The following is a 26,792-nucleotide window of genomic DNA, read 5'->3' as shown; positions in this document are numbered from 1 at the left end:
CCTAATTTGAAGATGGGGTTTCCCGGGAGGAATCCTTCCCAAGGCTGGGTTATCACCTGGCAAAAGAAGGGGACTTCCGAGGTCGTTTGGTGAAGGCCTTCACCAGATCTGTTTCACGAGCAAACCCCAGACTCCAACTCCATGGGGGCCTATTGGCCTCACCCTGGTCTACCACACATTCCAAGATGCCGTACTCCGCCTCCCTGAGGCCAAGCAACTCCACTTCCTTATTCCATTCACGTTTGGCACACTCATTTGCACTTTCAACACCTGGGCGATTAATTCCTGCCCTTTTCCCATAGTTTTCCCTCTTGACAACAAAGGAAAGTTTGCATTTCTACGTACCCCGATTGGGCACGCTCGCTCTCTCCCTAGAGTCTGGGTCACACTCTCCCACGCCCCCCTGCATTAGCACAGGCGTTGCCAGAGTTGCACTCGAGCTATTTGCAAGACCGTCTCCCCGTCCCATCCCTTCTTGGTCCCCTCTAGGGCCCAGGGCAGCAGCCCCGCCCTGGCCCGCCCCTTCCCAGAGGCTGGGCCGCCGCGGCCTCCCATTGGCCGCCAGGGCTGGCAGGCTTCCCGGCTGGGGCTGTGATTGCCGCGCGCCAGTGTCAGTCCGGGAGGGAACGCCGGTGGCGGGGCTCGTAGCCCGGCAGCCGCAGGTGGGGCCTCGAGCGCTGGCTGAGAGACCGAGCCGGAGAGCCCCGGAGCCCCCGTAACCCGCACGGGGAGCGCCCAGAATGCCGCGCGGGGACTCGGAGCAGGTGCGCTACTGCGCGCGCTTCTCTTACCTCTGGCTCAAGTTTTCACTTACCATCTACTCCACCGTGTTCTGGGTGAGTGACCCCAGTAGGGCCCCGGGATGGGGGGTGGGGACCACACTCCGACCGCCGCCTCACTAGCCCTGGGTTGGGTCCAGGCTTAACCGCTCCAGGGAGTGCGCAGGGGAGCGCGCGCGGACTCCTTGTCTTTCTACTCAGGAACCGGAAAATTCTGGCGGCCAGAACTCAGCCTGAATTTTCAGCCGCCCTTTCGGGAGTGTTATAGCTGGTTGCCGACCATGCTATATCCCACCAAACACACACACTCTCCCCTGTTGTCCTCCTTAGCCCCTTGCTGGGTCTCTTCTGCTAGCAGGAGCTGCTAGACATGCCGACCTGGCTCACCTGTGTGCACCCGATGGGCGGTATGCCCGCTGTGCGTCCGCTGGCCGACTGGCTAGGCCGAGGTGACCGCGCTGGCCGCACCCACCACGCCTACCCGGTAGGACTGACTTTGCCTCTGCATCGGCCTGTGGAGCTTAAGTAGTTAGGCTTTGCAGTCGGGGTTGGGAGACCTGGATTCCGGGGCTGGTCCCTGCTAGTTACTTGCAGATGCCCCTGAGCAAGACGCTTCCCCGCTGCGTCTTGGTTTCCTCTTTGGTGGATGCGCGTGCCTCCTGCGTGGCGAGGAGATTCCATCAGACGACGTCTCCTGCACTCCTAGGTGCTCAGTTTCCGCTGTCGCTGGGCTTCACCTCCTCCTCTGCCTTGTTAGGGGACAGGATGGTAGGGGTTAGACATGAACCAAGCTTTGAATTCCGTCGCTCCCAGTGGTCTTTTATTTTATATTTTAATTTTTATTTAAAACATTGCTAATCTCTGTATTGTTCCAATTTTAGTTTGTGCGTTTCTGAAATGAGCACTTGCTGAGTGATCTTAGGGAGGTTACTTAATCCTTCTCGGCCATGGTTTCCTCATCTGTAAATGGACACAGTAATTATTTTCAACTTGTAGGATGCTCGCGGAGATTAAATGAAATAGGCCGGGTACGGTGCCTAGCGAAGAGCTCAAGAAGTGTGAGACATGATTACTATCATGCGCAGGGAATCTGGACACCTGTGGTGTAAGCTGCCCCAAAATACTGGGTTTCTGTAAGGGCGTCTGAGATTAGGCTGGGCCCTGGTCTAGAGATGAGGATATCTTCCTATAGGCCAGCTCTGCCCCTGTCACTCCAGGATCACTCCCTGCCTCCAGTATGCCCCGAGAGCAGACTTGCCCAGGGACCCCAGGGTAGTTACTGACACCCCATTCCCACCAAACACACACACTCTCCCCTGTTGTCCTCCTTAGCCCCTTGCTGGGTCTCTTCTGCTAGCAGGAGCTGCTGAATTTGCCATCAGGACTGGCTTTGCCTGTGACCCCTTTGTGGGTGGGGCCTTGCCTAGTAATCGGAAATCCAGATTCAGCTCTGTTACTGACTTATGGATATCTTAGACAAGTCACTTCCCTGTTTTGGGGCTCAGAACTGTTCGTTGACTTTTCCATCTAGAAAACTAGTCTGAGGCCAGTTTCCAATCCAATTCTCTGACTCTAGGTAATGTGGAAGAGAGATGAGCAGTATGTTTGGGGCCGGAGGGTGGAGCAAGGACCTGTTGGTGGAAGGAAGCTCCAGGGAGACAGAAGGTCATATGTGGGATGGGAGTGCGGGTGATTTGAGCTAGAAATCAGTGGTTGCATCAAAATCTACAGACTCTTGTGCCCTGGCATAGGTATTTATTTAAATTTACTTAAGCTTAATTCTAGTAAATTACTTACCAGAATTAAGGTAATTCTAGTGTGCAGTCAGTATTGAAAACTGCTGCCCTAGATGGTCTCATAAGTCCTTTACATCCCTAGGATTTCTGTGCCTGCCCCTTGTCTGGCCTGTGAGCCCTTCTCTCTGTAGATCAGAATTGAAAGAGGAGAGCCCAAGGTTGATGGGTAGGGAGGTAGGAAGATGGGAGTTGTATTTCGGGCTTCACCCCTTCCCCAGATGTATAATTACTAACCAGTCTCTCTACCTCCTCACACTTCCATTTTCTCATCTGTAAAATGAATAAGTGAATCTCTGCCCTGCACCTCACCGAATTATTTTAGGATTAGCAATATGGGGAAAGAGTGACATATGAGCAAAACAAGTGCAGTACAAACATACATCATGCAGTTAAATAAAACCGAACTCTAATTGTTTTTTTTTTTTTGAGACGGAGTCTCGCTGTCTCGCCCAGGCTGGAGTGCAGTGGTGCAGTCTTGCCTCACTGCAAGCTCCGCCGCCTCCCGGGTTGACGCCCTTCTCCTGCCTCAGCTTCCCGGGTAACTGGGACCACAGGCGCTCGCCACCATGCCCAGCTGATTTTTTTTGTTTTTTTTTAGTTGAGATGGGCTTTCACCGTGTTAGCCAGGATGGTCTCGATCTCCTGACCTCGTGATCCGCCCACCTCAGCCTCCCAAAGTGCTGGGATTACAGGTGTGAGCCACCGCGCCCGGCCCCAGAACTCTAATTTTTTTTTTTTTTTTTTTTTTTGAGGCGGAGTCTCGCTCTGTCGCCCGGACTGGAGTGCAGTGGCCAGATCTCAGCTCACTGCAAGCTCCGCCTCCCGGGTTTACGCCATTCTCCTGCCTCAGCCTCCCGAGTAGCTGGGACTACAGGCGCCCGCCACCTCGCCCGGCTAGTAGAGACGGGGTTTCACCGTGTTAGCCAGGATGGTCTCGATCTCCTGACCTCGTGATCCGCCCGTCTCGGCCTCCCAAAGTGCTGGGATTACAGGCTTGAGCCACCGCGCCCGGCCAGAACTCTAATTTTTAAGGCTTTACTCTGTCGCTGTCCTTTGCAGCTCCCAGAGAAGCCCACTCAATGACCCTTGCCTTGCTTCTCTTGGGCAGGGCGGTTCTCAGAACTTGGACTCCCTCCTCTGCGGACTGAGGTTGCCTTACTAATCCTTAACTCCCATCCGGAGAAGTATTTCTGTTTAAAATCTCCACACCCATGCCAAGAACTCAGCCACCTGTCAGCTCTGCCAGGGCAGCTCCAGGTGCCAGAGTTTGACTGTAGGGCAGGGCCCAGTGTGAGTTAAGTAATTTGTCCTGGACCAGGTTTACTGTTATTTGGAAACCATTTACAGGAAAGCCCATTATCTCTGGGTTCATCTCTGGGGTTGAGGGAAGGGTTACTTGCTTTATAAGTACAAAGTGCTAACAATTTGCATCTGTTTTTAGGTCTAGAGGGTTCATAAGTTTTATGACAGGCTTGTACCTTCTGTAAGACTTTTTGCTTACTTTAAAAATTACTACTGGGGCTGGGCCCAGTGGCTCACACTTGTAATCTCAGCATTTTGGGAGACTGAGGCGGGAGGATCACTTGAGGTCTGGAGTTTGAGACCAGCCTGGCCAACATGGTGAAACCCCATCTGTACTAAAAATACAAAAATTAGCCAGACGTGGTGGCGTGTGCCTGTAATCCCAGTTACTCGGGAGGCTGAAGCATGAGAATTGCTTGAACCCAGGAGGTGGAGGTTGCAGTGAGCTGACATCATGCCACGGCACTGCAGTTGGGAGACAGCGCAAGACTCGGTCTAAAAAAAAAAAAAAATTACTATTGGCCAAGCGTTGTGGCTGATGCCTGTAATCCTAGCACTTTGGAAGGCCAAGATGGGCAGATTGCTTGAGCCTGGGAGTTCGAGACCAGCCTGGGTAACATGGTGAAACCCTGTCTCTACTAAAAATAAAAAAATTAGCTGGGCGTGGTGGCATGCACCTGTAGTCACAGCTACTTGGGAGGCTGAGGTGGGAGGATCACCTGAGCTCAGGAGATGGAGGTTGAAATGACTTGAGATTGTGCCACTGCACTTCAGCCTGCATGAGACTCTTGCAAAAAAATAAAAAATAAAAAATAAATTACTATTGATGGAAATGCATGCATGGGCTTGGTACAAAATTCAGGAGTAGAAAAGGGTAAGACTGGGCGAGGTGTAATCCCAGCACTTTGGGAGGCCGAGGCAGGTGAATCATGAGGTTGAGAGATCGAGACCATCCTGGCCAACATGGCGGAACCCCATCTTTACTAAAAATACAAAAATTAGCTGGTGTGATGACGTGTGCCTGTAGTTTCAGTTACAGCTTGAGGCTGAGGCGGAGAATCGCTTGAACCCGGGAGGTGGCAGTTTTACAGTGAGCCTAGATAGCGCCACTGCACTCCAGCCTGGCAACAGAGCGAGACTCCGTCTCAAAAAAAAAAAAAAAAGAAAAGAAAAGGGTAGTGGTTAGTGAAAAGCCTCCCCTCCTACTCCTCTCTCCTGGCCTGCCCAGTCCAGAGGGGGCCTTTGTTACCAGCTTCCTGTCACTCTTTTCTGAGCTATCCTAGTCAAAGGATGTCCTAGGCCAAACATATGTATATTTAAAATAAGGTAGCACACTATACACAAAACTATGTACCACTAGAGTGGAATCTATGCCACATTTATTTAATAGTCCCCAGCTGGGGGACTCTTAGGTTGTTTCCAATGTTCGTTCATTCTTTCTCCTTCCTTCCTTCCTTCCTTCCTTCCTTCCTTCCTTCCTTCCTTCCTTCCTTCCTTCCTTCCTTCCTTCCTTCCTTCCTTCCTTTTCTCCCTCCCTCCCTCCCTCCTTCCTTCCTTCCTTCCTTCCTTCCTCCCTTCCTTTCTTCTTTCTTTCTTTCTTTCTTTCTCTCTCTCTCTCTTTTTTTTTTTACTGAGAACAGTGACACAGTGAGTATCTCTGAATGTGTCATTTTGCATGGGTGTATATGTCTGCGGAGTAATTTCTAGGCGTGGGGTTGTTGAGTTAAGGGATATGTGAATATATGTTATACATGCAGACACACGCCTGTCATCAGTGTATATAGCTTGATAAGTTTTCACAAAGTGAACACACCTGTACAGTGAGCCCCCAGGTCAACCAGCAGAATGGACAGCAGAAGCCAGATACCCCTCAAGCCCTCTTCTAGGCACTATCTCTTACCTTTAAGGGTGATCACCACTGGATTATCTAGCAGTATAGAATAGCTTTGCCTATTTTTGTATGTGCATTTAACATTTTGATGTTATTAAATTGTCCTATATAGAGGTGATACCAATTGTAATATTATTTACTTAATATGTTTATTTAAATTTACTTTTTTTTTTTTTTGAGACAGAGCCTCACTCTTTCACCTAGACTGGAGTATAGTGGTGTGATCTTGGCTCACTGCAGCCTCTGCCTTCCAGGCTCAAGCGATTCTGCTGCTTCAGCCTCCCGAGTAGCTGGGACTACAGGCACCTACTAACACGCTGGGCTAATTTTTGTATTTTTGATAGAGATGAGGTCCCACCATGTTGACCAGACTGTCTCAAACTCCTGACCTCAAATGATCCACCGGCCTGGGCCTCCCAAAGTGCTGGGATTATAGGCGTGAGCCACTGCGTCCAGCCTAAACTTACTTTTTAAACTTAAATTTCTTTTTCTTTTTTTCCCTTTTTTTAATTATATATTTTTTATTTTCCAGGCACATAGATTCAAGTTGCCCTGAATATACACGCCTTTAAATTTATATTTAAAAAGAGGTTTTATATTAGTATTATGAATGAGAAACCAAGACACCCTCATCATAAACAGCAGGTAAAGTTTTAAAGTAAATATAGTACAGGGAAACCAAAACAATGATACTAAATCCTAGCTAGATGTCGTGGGTGCTGAAGGCTGTGACCCTGATGCCCACCCTCTCTGTTCAAAAGGTAGGTTGGCAAGTGCTTGAGGGGCTTAAAGACAGACTAGCACCCAAACTGAGACCCACTCCTTGATGCAATCGGAGGGGTTGAAAGGGCATCGAACGAGGAAAGCTCAGTCTGTAAGTCCCTATGAATATGCCCCTAAACCACTTATGGTTATCTGTCCCACACTCAGGGCCTTCTTGTTTTCAGCAGGGAACTGTGGGGCTGCAAAAAGGTGTGTTTGAGGCTCACTTGGCAGAGCTGGCATATACCCCAGGTCTCTGCATCCTCAGGCCAGTGCTCCTTCGCCCTTCCAGTAAGTCATGGAGATGTCTGCAGGAAAAATGAGCTCACACAGAGGCACTTAGAGCCTTCTCTTCCCACCATACAGGGTGAATCATTCTGACACATGCACCCTCAGCCTGTTGGGGACACACCTCTAATTTTAGCACTGCCCACGGGGTATCTTAGAGATCCGCTTACAGGACTGCTTTTCCTTGCTGGACTGTGGGCTCCCGGAGGTCAGGATTGTAGCTCATCCATATCCTCCTCTGAATGCTGGCCCTGGGGCCTGCACACACAGTAGGTGCTCAGGGGAGGCTTGTTGCATGATGGTGACTGAGTCCCACTTACACCTACAAGGCGAGGATCCAGCGTGGGGCAGAGGCCTGGCTGGGGGTGTAACCCGCAGTGGTCAGGTCTGCTGAGGCCTTGACTTTGCAAAGTGGGCAGGGCTAATCATGGTGCTATGGGCTCCCCATAGAGCACCAAGCCTATTTCCTTGATAACAGGGTAGGACTTTCAAGTGGGTATAGGTGTCATGGCTGGGGAGTGTTGACTAATCAGGAAGAAAAGGACTTGGTGGGAGTTGGGGGCAAGTAGGGAGGAGCTGAGGGTGGATAGGTCATGGAGGCAGTGAACGCCAGAGGCAATAGAAACTCTTTCTGGGCCTTCTCCAAGGATGAACCTGCTTATCAGAGCTTGGCCTGTGATTTCTTACATTTCTTATAGTTTAATGGTTAAGAGTGTGGATTCTGTACCATGTTGCCTGGGTTCAAATCCCAGCTCTGAGACTTAAAGTTTAAGTGGCCTAAGCATAACTTCCATGCACCTCTCTAAATGGATATTATGTACCTACCTGAGAGTTGCTGAGAAGATTAAGTGGGTTAATACATCTGAAGAGCTTAGAGCGGTGCCTGGCACATGACGAACACTCCATCAACTACTCACGGATTAGCTGTTCTTTTCCTGCCTTCGTCTCTGGCTTTGCTGCTCAAGAGCCATAGGCTAAGAATGAGAAGGGCTGTTAAAGACACCTCTAGTGCAGCCTTTTAAATTTACCGAGGAGAAATCAGAGGCCTGAGGAGAAGTGAGTTGCTTGAAAGCCCATGGCAAGTTAGTGACAGGCCAAGACCAGACCCAGGTTGCCTGACTCCAGTTTCTTCCTTGGGCCCTCATGACCTTTCCAGGCGCCGTGTATGTTCCTCCCTGTTGTCAGGGTGAGGGTGGAAGATAACCTTTCTGAAAGAGGCCACGTCCCTGGCCTCCCAGTGAAGCGCTAGGTGAAGCCAGGCCGAAAAGAAAGCACTTCTCTGGAGACAGTTTCCAGGAGGAGATTTTTTTTTTTTTTTTTTTTTTTTAAGATGGAGTCTCGCTCTGTCGCCCAGGCTGGAGTGCAGCAGGACAAGATTTTTACTTTCGAGAAGAGCTTTATTGTTTTTGTGGAAATAATACATGTTCATAGCTTAAAAAACTAAGCCATTCAGGAAAGTACAATGAAAACAACAAAAGTCCCCTCTGATTCTACCACTGGGATTCAACCACTGTTACGTGTCGGTAAACCTCCATCTGGACATCTTGTACATATATGTAGACATTTTATTTCTTTAATAATTTTTCTTGTTGTGTTTGATTTGTCGAGCAAAGTTCATTTTCTGGCTCTAGATAAGCAATCCAAATAGTGAAACTCAAATAGTGAAGCTGAAAGTGGAGCAGCCTTCATATTGGAGAAGTGGCCAGCCGTGCCTAATGGGCCATCAGAGATGATCTCACAGCATCAGACTGGGCTCAGGCCTCGGGCACAGAGAGGTCCTCCCCTCCCCCAGTCTGGCCACAGAGCCTTTAATATCCAGAGAATCAGGCCTGCAACCCTGCCAGGGGTTTGGAGAACCTTCCAACACCTTCATTTTATAGATGAGCAAACTAAGGCCCTGAGAAATGTCCTTCGCTCTTAGCCTCGACTTTGTACATGGTCTCCTTCCCCACTTTAATAGGGGAATTGCTTTGTGTCATAGGACTGAACCTTGCTGCCTTTGGGTTGGTTCCTGGAGAAGCAGGAATAACCACCTGCCCTCCTGCCCGGAGCCCTTTCTTCCCAGGTGATTCACAATGCCACCCTGGGGTGGGGCTCACGGTCAACCTGATAAGGGGCTGATAATGAAACTTCTGAACCAACTGGCTCCCCACAGGGGAAAGATGTTTTCTGGGTAAGTCTGGTCAGAAAACTTTGTGGGGGTAAAAAACAAAACAGACAAACAAACAAACAAAACAAACAAAAAAACAAGCTTTCCCAGAGAGAACTTTTAGATGCGAATGGGTTTGACTCGACTTCTTGTTGGAAGGCAGGAGCATTCAGTCTTAACTAGCCGTGCTCTCTGGTTGGTTTGTTTGTTCATTAAGTCAACAAATAGTTATTTGATGCCTACTGCGTGCCAGGCGCTGTGATACTGTGATAGGTGTGGGAAACAACTATGAACAAGGCAGGCTTAGTCCAGGCCTTGGAAGACAGACAGAGCAGTAAATAAATATCACTTGGGATAGGTGCTAAGGAGAAAATTAGGAAGCAAGTGGGGAGGGATGGGCGTTTCTATTTTCGATGATGTGGTCAGGGAAAGCCTTTATGAGGAGCTGACATTTCAGCTGAAGCTCAAATAGAGAATAAAGACTTGTCCAGAGAATAAAGACTCTGGACAGCCATAAAGACTTGTCCAGAGCATCCCAGGCAGAGGGAGCCATGAGTGCAGAGTCCCTGAGGCAGGTCGCAAGCATAGCTGCAGCAGATGAGGAAGCCCAGGAAGGGCCGCGCTGTGGGTGGAGAGGGTGGCAGGGGCCTGGTTGTGTGAAGAGTTTGGGGTTCAAGTGACTGAGAAGCAGGGTTTCATTGTCAGGCCCTGTGGTCTTGCCATCCAGAGACCTAGATCAGGTGTTGGCTATTCTGTGTGACACTGGGTAAAGGACCAGCTCTCTGAGCCTCTGAGATGCCCCCTCTGTGAGTACCCCAGAGGGCGATGGGGAGGATCCTGTGAGATGAGAGGTCCGAAAGCACAGGGTCTATTCTAGGGCCTGGCGCCCACGGAGGGAGGGAGACTCTAGGGCGCCCCGCCCATGGAGGGAGGGAGACTCTAGGGCCCCCCGCCCACGGAGGGAAGGAAACTCTAAGGCCCCCTGCCCACGGAGGGAGGGAGAGTCACCTGGGAACCTTGCATTGCCCAGGGGTAGCTGGGGAGATGGGATGAGATGAGATGAGATGAGATGAGAACCTCTGGAATCTGTCTTGCCAGAGGAGGCTCCTTTGCCCCTAGGGGTACTCAGCCTGCCTAGAACAGATAGCTATGGAAGCAGCTCCTCCAGTCAGATGGTGTGACCCCTTGGGTGTGCATGTGGTCTTTTCTAGAGGCTGGGCCCCTCCCACCCTTTAGTTTCTTGGCTACCATGGCACACTGTCAGAGGCACTGGGCCACCACGGCACGCAGGGCCAGGCAGGCTGTCTGAGGAGTGTCCTGCGAGGCTCTGAGAGGTCCTAGCTCTCAGTCAGCATGAGCTGTTTAGCTCCAAGTTAGGCCCCTGAGCCGCTGGAGGTGAGGAAGAGACACCATAGACTTACGGTATCACCTTCCCCAGCTAGAGGGTCGGCCTGTGAAGGAGATGGCAGTCATCTCTGCCTCTGGTGGTGTGCCATGGTAACCCAGGAACTAAGGGGTGGGAAGGGCCCAGTCCCTGGAAAAGACCACATACATGCCCAAAGGGTCAGACCAACTAGCTGGAGAAGCTGGTTCCATCAAGGGCCAGTCTGAGCTGTGCTGCCTGACTGTGGTGGCCTGACTGCCACATTTTGCTTCATCTCTTTGGATTCTCAGAGTGACCCTTGAGCTGGGCAGGACAGGGGCTCTTGTCCTGTTTTACAGAGGAGTCCTTGGGAGGACTCTGAGGGCTTCACTGGGCAGGGAGGCCTCGCAGAGAGGAGTGGAGATGAGTCTTGGGAGAGGGAGGGCAGGCTACAGAATGTTTCTTGGGCCTGAGTGTTGAGGTCAGAAATGCCCTCTGGGAAGACCAGGCCTGGAGGCCAAGCAGAGCTGAGGAGGATGAGCACTTCTTGGTTGGCGGGTGAGGAGAATGTCCATGTGACAAGTCATGGAACACTCTCTGTGCCTTGGTTTTCTTGTCTGCTGGGAGGGGATAGCTGTTGTGCTGCCCACAGGGGTGAGGCTTGGATGAGGCAGTGCCCACAGAGCTCTGAGTGGGCATCTGGCTGGGTAACCGTTCATGCAGATGCTGGGAGGAGACGCCATCTGCAGCGTGTCTCGCCACACTCTGCGTCATCTCTCTGCATTCTCAGAATGACCCCGTGTGCCCTGTCCCATTTTACAGAGGAGGAGACTGAGGCCTGAGCGTGGAAGTAACTTGTGTGAGAACCATCATTTGCATCTGTTCCTGAGACAAGAACTGTTTCACTGTGGGAAAGGTGCCTGTTGGGTTTTAATTTTTTCCAAAAGGGACTTTCTCGACAAGACATTTTGCATCTGGGCCTGCAGGGAAGCAAATGTTTCCCTGGAGGGTGGAAGGAAAACAGCCTTGGCCCAGACGGGCTTGTTTTTCCCTCCTCAGAGCCCTCCCCCTTCCTTCCTGGGAGAGCAAGAACCCCCGACTCCTGGGGCTGCTGGAAGTCCCTCTTAGGATGTTGCCTGTGACCTTATGTGAGTGACCCAGCACCCCCCACCCCCCCAGGCTGTTTCCCATCTCCTACCAGAGGGTTGGCCATGCCAGCCTCTCCAGCTGTGCTGGGTGCAGTGTGGGGAGACTGTGGGGGTGCTTGGGGTCAGGGTGTTCATTTCTGGGTACTCACCATGTGCCAGATGCTGGTGGTGGGCTGAGGCCAGCCTCTGGCCCACCCTGTGGCAGATTGGGACCATCTCCTGGGTGCAGTAGGGTGGGGTGTCGGCTGCCGAGACTGCACAGGATTCTGAGACTAGGTCACTTCCCAGAGTCAAAAGACAGTACCTTCTTGGCCAGTGGACCGCGACTTCATGGCTCAAGGCCTCCTACCCTGGGAGGATTTCACAAGGACACATGTCCACCCCCACCCCGCCCCCCATCACCAGAGCTTCTGATTCAGTGGGTCTGGGCTAGGCCCAGGCACCTGTAATTAAAAAAAAAAATTATAATTGTAATGACAGGGTCTTGGGTCTTGCTCTGTCACCCAGAGCAAGTGGTGCAATCATGACTCACAGCAGCCTTGACCTCCTGGGCTCAAGTGATCCTCTCACCTCAGCCTCCTGAGTAGCTACAACCACAGGCATGTGCCACCATACCTGGCTAATTTTAAAGTTTTGTGTTTTTTTTTGTAGAAACAGGGTCTCACCATGTTGCTCAGACTAGTCTTGAACTCCTGGTCTCAAGTGATCCACCTGCTTCCGCCTCCCATAGTGCTGGAATTATGGGCATGAGCCAACACACCCAGCTTTATCTGTAATATTTTTATTTATTTTTATTTTTTAATTTAATTTTATTTTTGAGATGGAGTCTCGCTGTGTCGCCCAGGCTGGAGTTCAGCGGCGTGATCTTATCTCACTGCAAACTCTGCCTCCCACGTTTACGCCATTCTCCTGCCTCAGCCTCCCGAGTAGCTTGGGACTACAGTCACCCGCCACCACAACCAGCTAATTTTTTGTATTTTTAGTATGGACGGGGTTTCACCATGTTAGCCAGGATGATCTTGATCTTCTGACCTCGTGATCCACCTGCCTCGGCCTCCCAAAGTGCTGGAATTACAGGCATGAGCCACCGCGCCCGGCCCTACCTATAATTTTTAAACTTCCCTGGGTGATTCTAATCTGCAGCTGGAGGCGAAACCACAGCTCAGGGTGGTATCTGTAAGGGAATTCCGATGGTACTGGCGATTTCCAGGACGCCTTTCTCTGTAGGTGAATCCTGAGTGATTTGAGACCTTCTTCTGACCTCTCTTGCAATCTGGACAGGTTCTCTGAGCTGGGGAAAGTTAGCAAACACAGTTGGGAGAGGCCCAGAAAGAAAGAGAACACTCTAGCCAGGGGTTTGGGAGAAGAGTAGGGGGAGTCAGTAGGGCCCCATGTGGGTGAGGAAGGGTTGGTGGAGGTATGTGGAGACCACCAGCCTGGGAATGTGGGAGACTATGAGAGCTGGCTTCTCCTGCAGGGAACCAGGATGTATGTTGTGGGAGGAAGAGGAATCTGTGAGTTGTAGAATTTTGCTTTCCTTTTGGTTACCTTCAAAACATTCTTTTATGTGCTCTAAAGGCAAGGTTTCTGTGTGGTTACCTTTGTAACTCGAATAAGTTTCCATAGAATCAGGCTTGAGTTTTATGAGTCAGGGATTCAGAAACTTGTGGGGTGGCCAGTGATAATTTTTCCTCCTTAAATGATATCGAGTTTGAGAAGTCCCGATGCAGGATTATCGTGTTGGAAAGCTGGCTGTGATCTCCAGGTCAGTGACCCCATAGGAGAGGTGTGGCAGGCGGTGATCTATCCCCACTTCACAGATGGTGAAAGAGGGCCAGACAGGGGAGAGGACATTGCTTGGGGTCATGGTGGTAAGCTAGGGGTCAGTTAGCAGAAGGATGAGGCCTTGATTTCTCACTCTGATGGGTGAGCTCTGTTGTGGGTTGAGTCGTGGCCTCATCAAAAAGGTATGTTCTTGGCTGGGTGCAGTGGCTCACACCTGTAATCCCAGCACTTTGGGAGGCTGAGGCGGGTGGATCACTAGAGGTCAGGAGTTAGAGCCCAGCCTGGCCAACATGGTGAAGCCCCGTCTCTACTAAAAATGCAAAAATTGGCCAGGCATAGTGGCACATACCTGTAATCCCTGTTACTTGGGAGGATGAGACAGTATAATTGCTTGAACCTGGGAGGTGGAGGTTGCAGTGAGCCGAGATGGCGCTACTGCACTCCAGCTGGGCATCAGAGCAAGACTCCATCTCAAAAAAAAAAAAAAAAAAAAAAAAAAAAAAAAAAAAAAAAAAAAAAACATATGAAGGTATGTATGTTTAGGTCCTAGAACCTGTGAATGTAACCTTATTTGGAAAAAAGGTTTTTGCAGATATAATTCAGTTCAAAATCTTGAAATGAAATCATCTTAGATGACCTGGGTGTGCCCTAAATCCAGTGTCAAGTGCCTTTATAAGAGAAGGGCAGAGGGAGATTTGAGATGGACAGAAGAGGAGGCCATGAGCACACAGAGGGAACTGAGTACATGGCCTTCTGTGTGCAGACGGAGGCAGACAAGCCGAGCAACTCTGGGAGCCACTAAAAGCTGGCGAAGGCAAGAGGGCTCCTCCCCTAGAGCCTCTGGAGGGAGTATGGCTCAGTAGACACCTTGGCCTCTGGCCTCCAGAACGGTGAGAGATTAAACTTCTGTTTTAAGCCACCCCATTTGTGGTCATTTGTTCGGGCAGCCATAGGAAAATGCAAGCCCTTCTGCCTCAGCAGGTGGCCTTACTAGGGAGGGGCCCAATTGAGCAGGGCCCCGAGAACCACCTTCCTTCTGTGGGTTGTGCTGAAAACCAAGGGGGAAGGAGTGGGGCGAGAACAGAGGGGCTGGGGGAGGAGTGAGACTATGGGGAGTGAGGCTTCTGGCCCCTCCTCAGGCCAGGGGGCCACGCCCTACAGCTGGTTTCTTAGGGCTTCCCCTCTGCAAGGAACACCTGATGGAAAGAGGTTAAAACTGAGGAAGGCAGATGCGAGCTAGCTCTCGGGAAGGACTTGCCAGCTGTGAAAACAGTTAAATCAAAACTGCTTGCCAAGCTGAGCTGTAAAACATGGGATTCCCTGACAGCTTCAGAACAGGAGCGTCACCCATTGTGTGGGGCAGTTAGAATGTGGCCTGGACTTCCAGTGGGTTGAACTTTGAGGGGCCATAGAGGGCATCTAGTGCTACCCCTTCCTTTCAGAGAGAAGGAAACCAAGCCCCATGCTACCCAGCATGTGCCCCTGGTTCTAAAACTCTGCCAATGGGACAATCTCTAGTGTGCAGGGGGGACAATGGACACTACTCAGTGGTTTCAAACCAGGAGCTTCCTCTCCAGCCAGGGTGTGGGGACAGAGTGCTGACTTGTGACTTCTCACAGAGAAGAGAATAATGTTCCCTGCAGGGTCGGAACCCAGGCTGAGGGAACCCTGTTCATGTCTCTGGCTTGGTTCTGACTCAGCCTCTGACCCGGGAGGGACCAGCTCACAGGGACAGATGAGCCAGCCCTGTCCCTGTCCCCTTGAGAAGCTGGTGCTCACTGAGCCCTAGCAGCATGCTCTGACAGCTGCAGACATTCTGTGATCTGGGTGGAGCAAGCAGGCCTGGCCAGAGGCTCCCAGGAGGCTGTGGCAGAGACACTTAGCTTCAGGATGTTGGGCTGTGGGCTTCCCCTGGGGGTGCAGTGGCCGCTTGGCTTTCCAACCACTAGGCAGGTAGACTCATGTTGAGAGCAGAGACAAGAGGAGGGCAGGAGTTGTTCAGGTACCCACAGACCCTGAGATGGGGTGGGGCCTACTTCCAGCCTGTTTGTTTCTACAGTATCTTCCTTCTCCACTGTGGTCTCCTGGTGCTGGCCTCACATGGAATGAAACTTGACTTTTTTTCAGCCAGGAATTCCCCCACACTCTGTCTAGCTGGGTTGTGCCTTCTGCATCCTCCTAGGTTGTCCTATATTGTCTTTAAAACTAACAGTTAAAACGAGCTTTTCCTGTGTGCCAGGCTCTGGGCTGAGCTGTTTTCTAGCCATTCTCTCATTTCATTCTCCAGCAGCCTAAGAGACAGTGCTGCTCTTGCCTCATTTGCACTTGGGAAGGAGATGCTCAGAGAGTTAGGTAACTCACTCGTGAGAACTGGAGGTGGGGTGTGAAGCCTCTCTCTCTCGGCGGACTTACCCGCTTCCTTCCTGGCCTAGATGTTTGTTCTTCTTTCTTGGGAGAACTTTTCTTAGAGAGATGGACTTTTTGGGGATGTGTTGTTTGTCCATTGGTTTGGTCATTTAGTCACTCATCAAACATGTTCTAAGCATGAGGGTGTCTCTGATCCTCCCCGAGGCTCTGCGCTTCCAGAAGGCCATCCCGGTTAGATTTGTAACTTTATGTAGAAGTTACAAGACATTGCTAACACAGGGACTGGTATCTCTGCTGGAGTAGCACCAGCTCCCCAGGGCAGGGGCCACAGGCTCTCCCAGGGAGGTGGGCCGGTTGCCACCTTGGGATGGAGGGAGCAAGCTGACCCGAAGTGGCACCAGACGCCAGGGCCCAGGTCCCATTGGCTCTCTGGATCCGCAGGAAGGCAGAAGTGAGGCCAGCATCACTGTCCTTCAGAAATGCATCCTTAAATTTTTCTTTTTTTGGAGAGGATATGCCAGGGCGTGAGAAGTCTTGTTCCTGATGAGGGAGGGCAGCCTGTGGCGGACAGAGCACTGGCCTGGGAGATGGGAGACCCGGGTCGCAGCTGCTGAGTGAGGGCTAATTTGCGGTGTGACCTGGTGGGAGTGCCAGCCTCTCTCAGCCTCAGATTCCCATCTGCAAAATCATGGGGTTGGGCCAGATCAGCGTCCCCGCGCTGATTCCTGGTGGTGCACGAGATGATTGTAGATGGGCCATGGGGGAACATTTAAACATTTTAATATGCATGTGGGAAGTGTGATGTGTATTAAAAAAATAATTAGTACTTCAAACTTGTGATTGTGTAGATCTTGATTAGTTTAGGTCAGGACCATATTTACTTGAGTAAGAAAAGCCAGTGAGGTTTTATTAAAACATGGAGTTAATAATAATGCAAGTAGCTGGCCAACCTGACCATGTGGAGACGTGATAAGAGAATGGCTGGAGTTTGGGAGATACTGGGAGTTCTCAGTGGTTCCTTCCAGCTCTTTTCTGAGAACGTAGGCAGTGTGGCACCTCCTGGTTAGGTGCAGACACTTAACACAGTCTGTGTCCTGCTGACTGTTAAGGAAGTGACTTCTCATTATGGTCCGGCATCTTACGTTTACAAAGGAGTTTCGCCACCTCAGAGTCTCTTTCACGTGACCATTATATTCCCATGTCACAGTGGAGAGGCAGTTGGCGCTCTGAGGGAGATGGTCTGTTCAGCATCACGCAGCTCGTAAGTGGTCCAGCACCTCCAGCTGGCCTGGGTTCTTTGCTGGGTCGCATCAGCACCAGCCCTCTGGGAGCCTGTTCCTGACATTTACCTCCTTTCCCGGCTGCCGCTTTCTGCACAGGGTTTCACAGTCATGTTGGCTTGTTGCATGCATCTTCTCTTGTTCTGATTTTCTTAAAGCAGAGGAGAAAAGGATTTAAGGTGACAAGCGACCCTCCCTCTCCCTTCCTCCAGGCCTCTTCCCCATGCAGTGAGGAGCATGTTCTAAAGCCCTCAGCACCCTGTTTCCTAATAGGTACACTTGGATGTGTAATAGGTGGGTTGCCATTACAGCCTGTATTTAGCTCCAGGGTAGCAGTTAGTGAAACATCTGGTTTAGGCATTAATTCCAGGCCAGAACAGGCCACCAGATCCAGGCCTCTGGTGAGCTGACCCTTGCCTGTGGCCACTGAGAGTTTCCTGATGACATTGAATCTGGTCTGGAGTTTTAGGCAAAGGAAGACTGAAACCTGTAGTAAATAAACTTCTTCCTTTAGCCTGGTGTGGTGGCATGCGCCTGCAGTCCCAGCTACTTGGGAGGCTGAGGCAGGAGGATCGCTTGAGCCCAAGAGGTTGAGGCTGCAGTGAGCTATGATCATACCACTGTACCCCAGCCTGGGCAACAGGGTGAGACCTTGTCTCCTCTAAACAAAACAAAATAAAACCACACACACACACACACACACACACACACACACAAAACAAAACAAAACAAAACAAAAACCTCTTCTTGGAAAACATAGAACTTGCTTGCTATAGACAAAGTAAAAGAATATTCTTGGATATAGTTATAGCCACAACCATTATCATGCCTAAGAAAATACTAAGTTTATGCCAAAGCATACCTAATTGTCCCTAAAACATCTCTCATAGCGCATTAAAAAAAATCAGGACGCAGCATCACAGTTTATACATTGCTTTTGGTTTCTTTTTGATAAAAAATGGCCCAGTGCATCTGAAACTTGAGGGGTGACCTCTGAGACCCTGAATGTTATAGGTTCTGGGGTCCTGGTGGGGACTGTCGTTTGTTAATTGCCTACATTGTCCCTGATCCAAGACCTACGGGGGCCAGCTGGTTCCTTTCGTTGCTTAGGGGAAATTCAGAAAGCCGATTAGGAAAGGCTTGCCTGGAAAACTGTCCCCACCCACGAGACTCCAGGCCCCGCCCCCTCCCCCACAGTCTCATTGGTAGAGCTGATCGGTGTCTGGAAGCCAGACCCAAGGCTCCCTGAATCTCCACCCTTAATCACCAGGTGCACACACTGGGCCGCGTGCCAGGCACTGGGGAAAGATGCTCTAAAGGACTGAAAGACCCCCAGCTGGCTGTCCACAGCCTGCCTGGGGAGACCCAGTGTGCCCTGGTGTGGCCGGGTCATGGCTCTTGGAAAGTTAGTGCTCTGATGTGTGGGACAGCGGCTCTTTGTTCCTTGGTTCTGATGCTTGGGGTAGGCTGGGGTAGGGTGGAGAGAGCCCCCTTCTCTCATACCAGACGGGGAGCATTATCAGGTGGCTGGAGTATCCCCTAATCAATACGTCCTGTATCAAGCTGCGATAGGGGAAATGGACTTTTTTTTTTTTTAAGTTAAACCCACAGAAAAATGGAAGGAAGAATTCAAAGAACATCTGCCCACCTCTGAGTTATCGGTTGTGAACATCTTGTCTTAACAGCTCTCTCTAAATACACCATTTCTTTTTTTTGCCAGCCTAGCTACAAGGAGACTGCAATGGTTTGTGACCCCACTCCTCTAAATACCCCAGCATTCGGCTTCCCAGAAAGGGCATTCTTCCTCACACCACTGCTGTCCATCTGATTAAAAAAAAAAAATCACCGTGAAATCAAACTTTTCAGTCCTACATACATTTCTTATGACATTCCTGTGTTGTAAGAAATATGTTTGTTCTTCGTCCCCAGTTCCTGGCACACAGCTTTTAAAACCCTTGGAATTTCCTGATAAGAATGCCTTTTGTTATTAATAGTGAGCCCATTTCCTCACACCTGAGTTTACGCTGATGAAATGACTTAGGGGAAGGTCCTAGATGGCCTTAGGATGGGGCAAATCACCAGAAACACCAAATAATTAGAGGGTTGGACAGTTCAGCCTCTCCTGCAGGCTGGACAGAAAGGGTGGGGGTGGTGGGGGATAGGGGCTGGAGATTGAGCTCTATGTAAAACTTTTTTTTTTCCAACTCTCAACCAGTAGAAGAGAAAAAACTCTTGAACAATGAGATTAGATGAGCTTCTGGATTTGGGAACTCTCTGAGGTGTTGAGGGGTGGGTGTGGGCCCAGAGTGGGCCTGGGAGCTCCCTGCCCACCTTGCCCAGTGCATCTCCTCCTGGCTGTTCCTGAGTTGTATTCTTTGTAATAAACTGTTTAATACAAGTAACCCTGAGTTCTGTGAGCCATTCGCGCAAATTATCAGACTTGGAGAAGGGGTTGTGGGAACCCCTGACTTACAGCCAGACTTTGAGTCCTGGACTTGTGATTGGCATCTGAAGGTCAGGCAATCTTGTAGGCTTTTTTTTTTGCGTCAGAGTCTCACTCTGTCGCCCAGGCTGGCCGGAGTGCAGTGGCTTGCTCTTGTCTCACTGCAACCTCTGCCTCCTAGGTTCAAGCAATCCTCCCACCTTAGCCTCCCAAGTATTAGGTTGGTGCAAAAGTAATTGCAGTTTTTGCCATTACTTTTAATAATACTTTATTTTTTTAAATAGCTGGGACTACAGGTGCACGCCACCACGTCCAGCTAATTTTTGTATTTTTTTGTAGAGATGAGGTTTCGCCATGTTGCCTAGGCTGGTCTCAAACTCCTGAGCTCAAGCAATCTGTCCACCTTGGCCTCCCAGAGTGCTAGGATTGCAGGCATGAGCCATCATGCCCAGCCTAATCTCGTGGGCTTGAGCATATTAACCTGTGGGATCTGATGCTAACTCCAGGTAGATGGTGTCAGGGTTGAATTACATTGTACGACACCCAGCTGGTCTCTCAAGAGAATCAGAGAACTGGCTGATGGTGTTGGAAAGCACCTCATTCCCCAAATGTCGTTTGTGGCTGATATTTTACCCGATCCAGGGTCCACCCAAGGTTCGTACATTACTTCTGGCTCTATGTCTCTTTAATTTCCCCCAGCCTACACTATCCTTACTTATTTTGAAGTGTCCTTACTTCTTTGAAGCCTCCAGGCCACTTGATCTGTGGAATGTCTGGATTTGCTTCAGAGCTTCACAGCTTCCTCATGATTAGGTTCATGCCACACATTTCCTGCAGGAGCATTTCACAGGGGGTGCAGTGGGAGGTACAGAATATCCCATTAGGGGGTGTGTGCTATCTGGCCACACCATGGTTGGCCATCCTGAACTTGACCAGCCCTTTCCATTGCAATGGCACCTTTCCCCATCATGATGAACACATAGGCTGATGTGAAACACTCTGGTGAAAGAACTTTTAAAAGTTAATCTGAATATGAGACTCTCCTGCTTAAATTATTTCAATTATTTCCCTATTCCAGCCTCAAAACACACTGCCTGCTTCTGGACACCCTTCACATGCCCACTGTGGTCCAGGCCACTGTCACCTCACATTGGTCACCATAGTAGCTCCCTGACCGGCCCATCCCACCTCCATCTCCCAGTCTCTTGGCATAGCAGTCCAAGCAACTCATTTAAAGATCACAGCTAGGCGTGGTGGCAAGCACTACTTGGGAGGCTAAGGCAGGAGGATTGCTTGAACCCAGGAGTTCGAGACCAGCCTGGGCAACACAGCAAGACCCTGTCTCAATTATTTAAAATAAAATAAGATCACAGTTGCAACAGAGCACTTCTCTGCAAACTTTCAGTGCCTACCACCCACTCAGAGCAAAAGTCAGTCTTCTCAGTGGCCTCAGAGTTCCTTCCTGATCAGCCCACTGCCTCATCTCCTAGATGCTCCCTCTCCAGCAGCTCCATTCCCCTTGCTGTTTCTTGAAAACACAGGCACATCCCAAGGCCATGGTGCCTGCTTGGATGCTCATTCACGTATCCATATGGCTTGGTGCCTCCTCTGCTCCAAGTCTTTTCTCAAATGTCACCTTCCCTGGCCACACTGATGGCCGCTTTCCCCAGCTTCCCTAGCCTTCTTCCCCATTTTATTTTTCTTGGTAGCACTTATAACCATAGCACGGTATATATTATTCTTACATATTTGCCTCTCCCCAAGTAGAATGTGAGCTCCACTAAATCTGGGATTTTTGTGGTTTTCTTTCATTGCTCTTGTTGCACATCCAGTTCTTAAAATAGTAGCTCCCAAAGTGGGTCTAGGGACCTCTGGGTTCCCCTTTCAGGTGTTCTTGCATCTAGAACCACTTTCATAGTAATACTAAGACTCTTATTGTCACTCTCTCGGGAGCATGTGATGGAGTATTCCAGAGGCACCTGAACACTCGATGTGGCAATGGAGCCAATGAGGAGCAGATCTGAGAATCCAGCTGCCTTCTCAGCAGCCAGACGTTAACATTTACAAACATGCAGAGCCCACGCCACTCTGCTCACTCAGTTTTTGTGTGTTTTTTGGGGGGAATTTTTTAAATAAAAAAATACGCTATTTAACATATAAATCAATATTTCTTTCTTTTTTTTTTCTCTCTCTCTCTCTCTCTCCCTTCTCTCCCTCCCCTCCCCTCCCCTCTTTCGACTCTAGTACCCAGGCTGGAGTGCAGTGTTGCAATCACCGCTCACTGCAGTCTTGACCTGAGCTCAGGCCATCCTCCCACCTCAGCCTCCCAAGTAGCTGGGATCACAGAGCCATGCCACCACACCTGGCTAATTCTTCTTACTTTTTGTAGGGATGAGGTCTCCCTGTGTTGCCCAGGTTGGTCTTGAACTTCTGGACTCAAGTGAACCTTCCACCTCTGCCTCCCAAAATACTGGGATTACAGGCATGAGCCACTGCTCCGAGCTGACTCTTGTTATTTCTAAATGAGCTAATAAATATTTAAAATAAGTCTTAGTTTTAATTTATGGTAAATAATTGATGGATATCATCATAAACAAAAGCTTCAGATCTTCAAACATTTTTAAGAATGAAAAGGAGTTCTCAGGCCAAAAACTTTGAGACCCATTGGCTTTAAATAATGCCTGGTGTGCAACAACCACTCAGTCCGTAGATGTCATATGAATAAATGGACTTCTTGGCTTAACCCATGAGACCTGGCCTTGGTGCTGTGGCTTCTGTGAACCTCCCTGTCTGCCTCCCCTTCCCTTGTCCTCTGCCTGTCCTTGATTCCAGCTCTGCTGACCTGACCTGCTGTTCCTGTGGTACCTTCATGGGCATCTGGAACTCCTTATCCCTCTTGTCCACCTTAGGAATTCCTGCTTGTCCATTAAATGGACTCAGTTCAAACATGACCTCCTCCAGGAAGCCTTCCCTGATCTTGCCTTTCTCATTTAGTGTCTCCTTCTCTCCAGCACCTTTGCACACTTGATCCCATCTACCCCAGGGTTTTGATGACTCCCACATGTGTTGATGTGCTGGTAGGTCTCTCACCAGACAGAGCTTCTTGAGGACAGGAACTCATCTGCTTATTCCCAATGTCTGCTACATAAGAGGTGCTTAATGTATGTGGAATCAGTGAGTGCTGCCTTGGAATTCAGAATAGGGACTCCCCCTGGAATTAACCCTGAAGCAAAGTGGGTCTGAAGGGGAAATGGTTTCTGGCTTCTGACTTGGGTTTTGAAATGTCAGCATTACAACAGCACTACATGGTTATTGGGGAAGAAGTAACATTTACTAAGTGCCTGCTGGGTGCCAGGAGCTTTTGCGTGGCATCTGGCTTCAGGATATTGTGGTTTATTTGGCCATTGTGAACGGGCTTGGGCCCTAACCACTTTCTGTCTGGCTTCCATGAGGAGAGTGTGGTCTGGTAACTAAGCCACCAAACTTCTTTGAACTTCTGGGACATCCTAATGCATTTGCATAGTATGTGCAGACTGTGAAGTTGCTGAGGGCAAAGTTGTATGTGTGTTACTGGATCTTGCCACCATGTCCTGCATGCTGTCCATAAGAAATACCTGGAATTCTCTGTCCAAAGAGCATAGTTAATGCTGTCAATATCACTACCAGCAAGGGCTTCCCATTGTTGGTTTTATAGATATTCAGAAGTGGAGAGATATCCCTGTAGCTGGGGTGATCCAAGAAGGCTTCCCATGGGAGGAGGGCATTTTCTTGTTTTTAGACAGAATCTTGCTCTGTCACCCAGGCTGGAGTGCAGTGGCACGATCATGGTTTGCTACAGCCGTGATCTCCTGGGCTCAAGCGATGGGAGGAGGGCTTTGAGCTGAGCTTGGAGGATGGGTATGAGCCCCTTTTGGCTTTATTATTTCCAGGAAACCATGTCCTTTCCGAGGCTGCTATGGGAGGCAGTGCTGGAGGTGTGTGCCTTCATCAAGGCTGGGGAGGGAAGGCATTACTGTCTGCTTTAGGGTTTTACCCTTACAGACATGTGACATCCTTGGGCCGAGTGGGAGAGCAGAGGGCAGCCCGTGGGGGCGGAGTCAGAGCAGTGTGTGGGGAGAGAGGAGGAGACGCGCCGCCCGCAGTCTGCTTATGTGCCAGGATTCGAGGGGAGTTTCCATGGACTCCCAGAGCAGTGGAGCAACCCTTGGGGTTGTCATGCCAACTGGGAAACTGAAGCTCAGAAAAGGTAAGGGACTTCCCCAAGGTCACAAAGAGTTGGTAGCAGAGCTGGGATTGGAGCCTAGGGTGCCCATGTGACCGGCTGCCCAGTGCTCCTTTCCTTTCCCCTTTGTCCTCCTTGGAGACATGAGCCCTTGAACTGGGGCCCTATATCTTCATTAAGGCCCTGCGCATTCCAGACACTTGAGATCTGATTGCCTCCTCTGCCTTCTATCCATAGTTCAGGGGCAAAGGGTACAGTTCAGATGTGGGATTCCATGCAAAGGGGGAAAGAATAAACCAAGGGCCACATATGTAAAAAGCAATTTGATGCATATCTTTTTTATATAGAGAACTACATCTGACATTAAAAACAAGATCCATGAAATAATCATAAGTCTTAGCACTGCCCAAGTTGTGTAGAGATAGTTTATATATGCCCGACTCAGCCAGGTGTCTCCCGGGAGCCGGCAGTTCTGACTGAGCCTCACATCCTCGGCTCCTGCTGTTGGAGTTCCCTTCATCTCCGCCCACCTCCTCCCCGCGCCTGCTCTCCCCACCGCCTGCTCCTTTTCAGATGGCTCTCCCTCATGGTGGCTTCTGGTCTCGGCAGCCCAGAGGGGTCAGGAGAGTGAGACCACAGGGCACTCCCAGACCCCTTCCCTGGAACTCCTGTTGCCCTCACTTCGGGCCCCATGAGGATAACTCTCAGGCAGTCTCTAGGGAAGACCCTAGGCCAGTGGAGGAACAGGGGATGCATGGAGCGGTTCCCAGACAGGGTGGGCTCCGAAAGGCTGCCAGGACCTTGGACTGGAGGCTGTTGTATAGGACAAAGGTCTCCTGTCATCATCTCTGTGAGCCCGTGTCTCCTTTCAAAGGGTCTGAGAGAAGGAAGACCTGGGCCATCTTACTCCTGCTGGTGGCGGCCTACAGTTATGAGTGGTGGAGGCTTAGCTGATTGGGTGCTGTGGGCTGCAGAGGGACACAGTCCTGGCCAGAGGAAGGAGGAGGAGGGGTGACCAGCAGTGCTTTGACACAGGAATATACCCGTGAGAGGTTACCCTGGGAGGAAGCAAGCCCCACCCCACCCAGCTCTTCATTCCTGGGCTCCCTAAGCCCATTCCCAGACTTTCAGCCTCCATTCCCCATTCCTACCCCTCAGCTGGAGCTCCAACCCCAGACAGAGGATGCTGCCGGCAGTGGCCTGAGCTGGGGCTTCCTGTCTCACCACCAGGGCCAGACGTCCAGGGTGCATCCGGGAGCACTGTCTTCTGCTCTGATTGACCTCTGGCTACTCAGTCAGCTGGGTCTGTGGGAGCCTGGCCGGAGGTCCACCCGGGGCTGAGATCTGTGAACAAAATCACCAGACACCATTACCCATGTACGCTGGGGACACAGCCCTGGGAGGCAGGCTCTGACTCTCTTGGTTCAGACACATGGAAGGTGGGGAGAGAGAGACAGAGAGGTCTGGAGAGTGAGGGGAAAGAAAAGCAAGGCGAGGAGGATATTGGGTGGAGATGAAGTCGCTCTTGACTCTCCTTCCCATGGCTGTTTCTGTGGTTCTCCGATTAACCATGAGTCATTCTTATCCTTAAGCCTTGGAAGGCGCTGTTCCAAACTGGGATCATTGCAGAGTTCCTTCTTTGGGCTTACAGGCGTCTGAAGCCATAAACCATTTCTCAGATTTATTCTTCCAGCAGATATATTGGGCCAGTCCCTGTGCTCAGGGAGGGTCCAGTTGCATGAAGTCAAACTCCGTGCATCCTTCAGAATCCTTCTCTGGTTTCCCCAGGAGGAAGTAATTGCTCTGCATCTTGTCTCAGAATGCCTTGGTCACTTACTTGTTCTACCGCTTCTACCTGCCTGTCCCCAAACTCTTCCCCAAAACAGCCCAAGGCATGCCACCCCCACTCCCACCCTGTACTTCATTCATTTGTGGTTGTCCTGGATGAGAAATTCCACTCTCTGCCCTGGCTGGATTGAATAACTGGGGTTTGCAAAACTCCCAGCCTAGCTCCTTCACAGCCTGGAATGTGCTGTGTGCCTGTGGGAGTCTTAAATCAAGTTTCTGCAACTATTGCCAACAGAGGAGGGGTAGCAAAACAGACTGGTGTGCCCACTTTGCTTCCTAGAGAGGTTTGTTTTCCAAAGGCCATGTTTGTCACCTTTGAACTGATGAACCCAAGACTTCAGATGTCTTTCTCCAGCTCTGCTCAGACACCATGGAAAGCTTGAGGGAGGCAATGAGAACTGTTGTTAAAGAAGCCGTAATTCTTTAAAGAAGACATAAATTAAGGAGGGATTATTTATTTAATAATATTAATAAAGGGATAATTTACAAATAATAAATATTTATTTACTATTTATTCCATTTAGGAGCAGGAAGACCTGCTAGAGTAGAAATGCCATTTCTCCCCAAACGGATCTATAGATTCGTTGTGGTTCCAATCAAAGTTCAGTTCAGTTGATTTTTTTCCTGAGACTTGAGAAGATGATTCTAAAATGTGTATGGAAGATTCGAGATCTAAGAATATCTAGGACACTTCTGAAGAAGACGGGAAGAAGAGACTTGGCCTACCAGATGGCATGATGTGTTGTAAAACTGAAGTCATTACAATAAGGAGGTTTGTTTAGGCACAGACAGTGCCTAAAGGATCTCAAAAAAAAAAAAAAAAAAAAAAAAGTAACAAAAGAGGCCGTCTCAGAGAATGTCAGGGACCAAGGATTACAATTAACTAGGTTCTCTGTACTTGATGTCCAGTTTTTATAAAGTGAGAAGTCCTGTCCAGAATCAAGGCAGGATTGACAGCAAAGTACTAGTGACAAAGATAAGTGAATGCGTCTTTGCTGGCAGCCGGAGGCAGCCTCTGCTGCTTTCTCAAGAGCTGGCTTTGATTTGGGGTTGTGGGGGAGCCCCGTTCCTCAAGCATAAGTAGGGCCAGGTCAGTGGGATGGAGGTTCAGTGTCCCCAGAGCTTAGAGTACAGCCTGGTGGTTCTGGAGGTGGGGCTGGTGCTCCCTAGGGGACACAGAATGGGCCCTATAGCAGTTTGGATTGGGGGCACGGCCAGGGCCTCCTATCCTTGGTCTGTTTTGCTTTCCTTACAGGAAAGGGGAGTGGGAAGGCAGGAACCCAGCTGCCCTGGCGATGTAGGAGAGAAGACTGTTTTCTCCTGAGTAAGTTGGTGAACACTTGCTGAGCCTTCCCTAGCTTGTGGCAGG

General features: G+C 50.1%; 1 protein-coding gene across 1 annotated transcript in view; it reads left to right on the top strand.

Annotated features, from left to right (window-relative positions):
* The first annotated feature begins 610 nt into the window (after positions 1 to 610).
* TSPAN15 (tetraspanin 15) overlaps positions 611 to 26,792 on the top strand; it is a 55,308-nt gene continuing 29,126 nt past the window's right edge. Inside the window, exon 1 of the mRNA XM_010362822.2 lies at positions 611 to 836. Coding sequence (XP_010361124.1) covers positions 741 to 836 — 96 coding nt within the window. The 5' untranslated portion in view covers positions 611 to 740. The remainder of the gene's footprint in view (positions 837 to 26,792) is intronic.

Source organism: Rhinopithecus roxellana, chromosome 11 (assembly GCF_007565055.1).
Source record: "Rhinopithecus roxellana isolate Shanxi Qingling chromosome 11, ASM756505v1, whole genome shotgun sequence".
Classification (NCBI taxonomy): domain Eukaryota; kingdom Metazoa; phylum Chordata; class Mammalia; order Primates; family Cercopithecidae; genus Rhinopithecus; species Rhinopithecus roxellana.
Note: the sequence above shows the minus strand (reverse complement) of the source record. Positions and strands in the feature narration are given on the sequence as shown.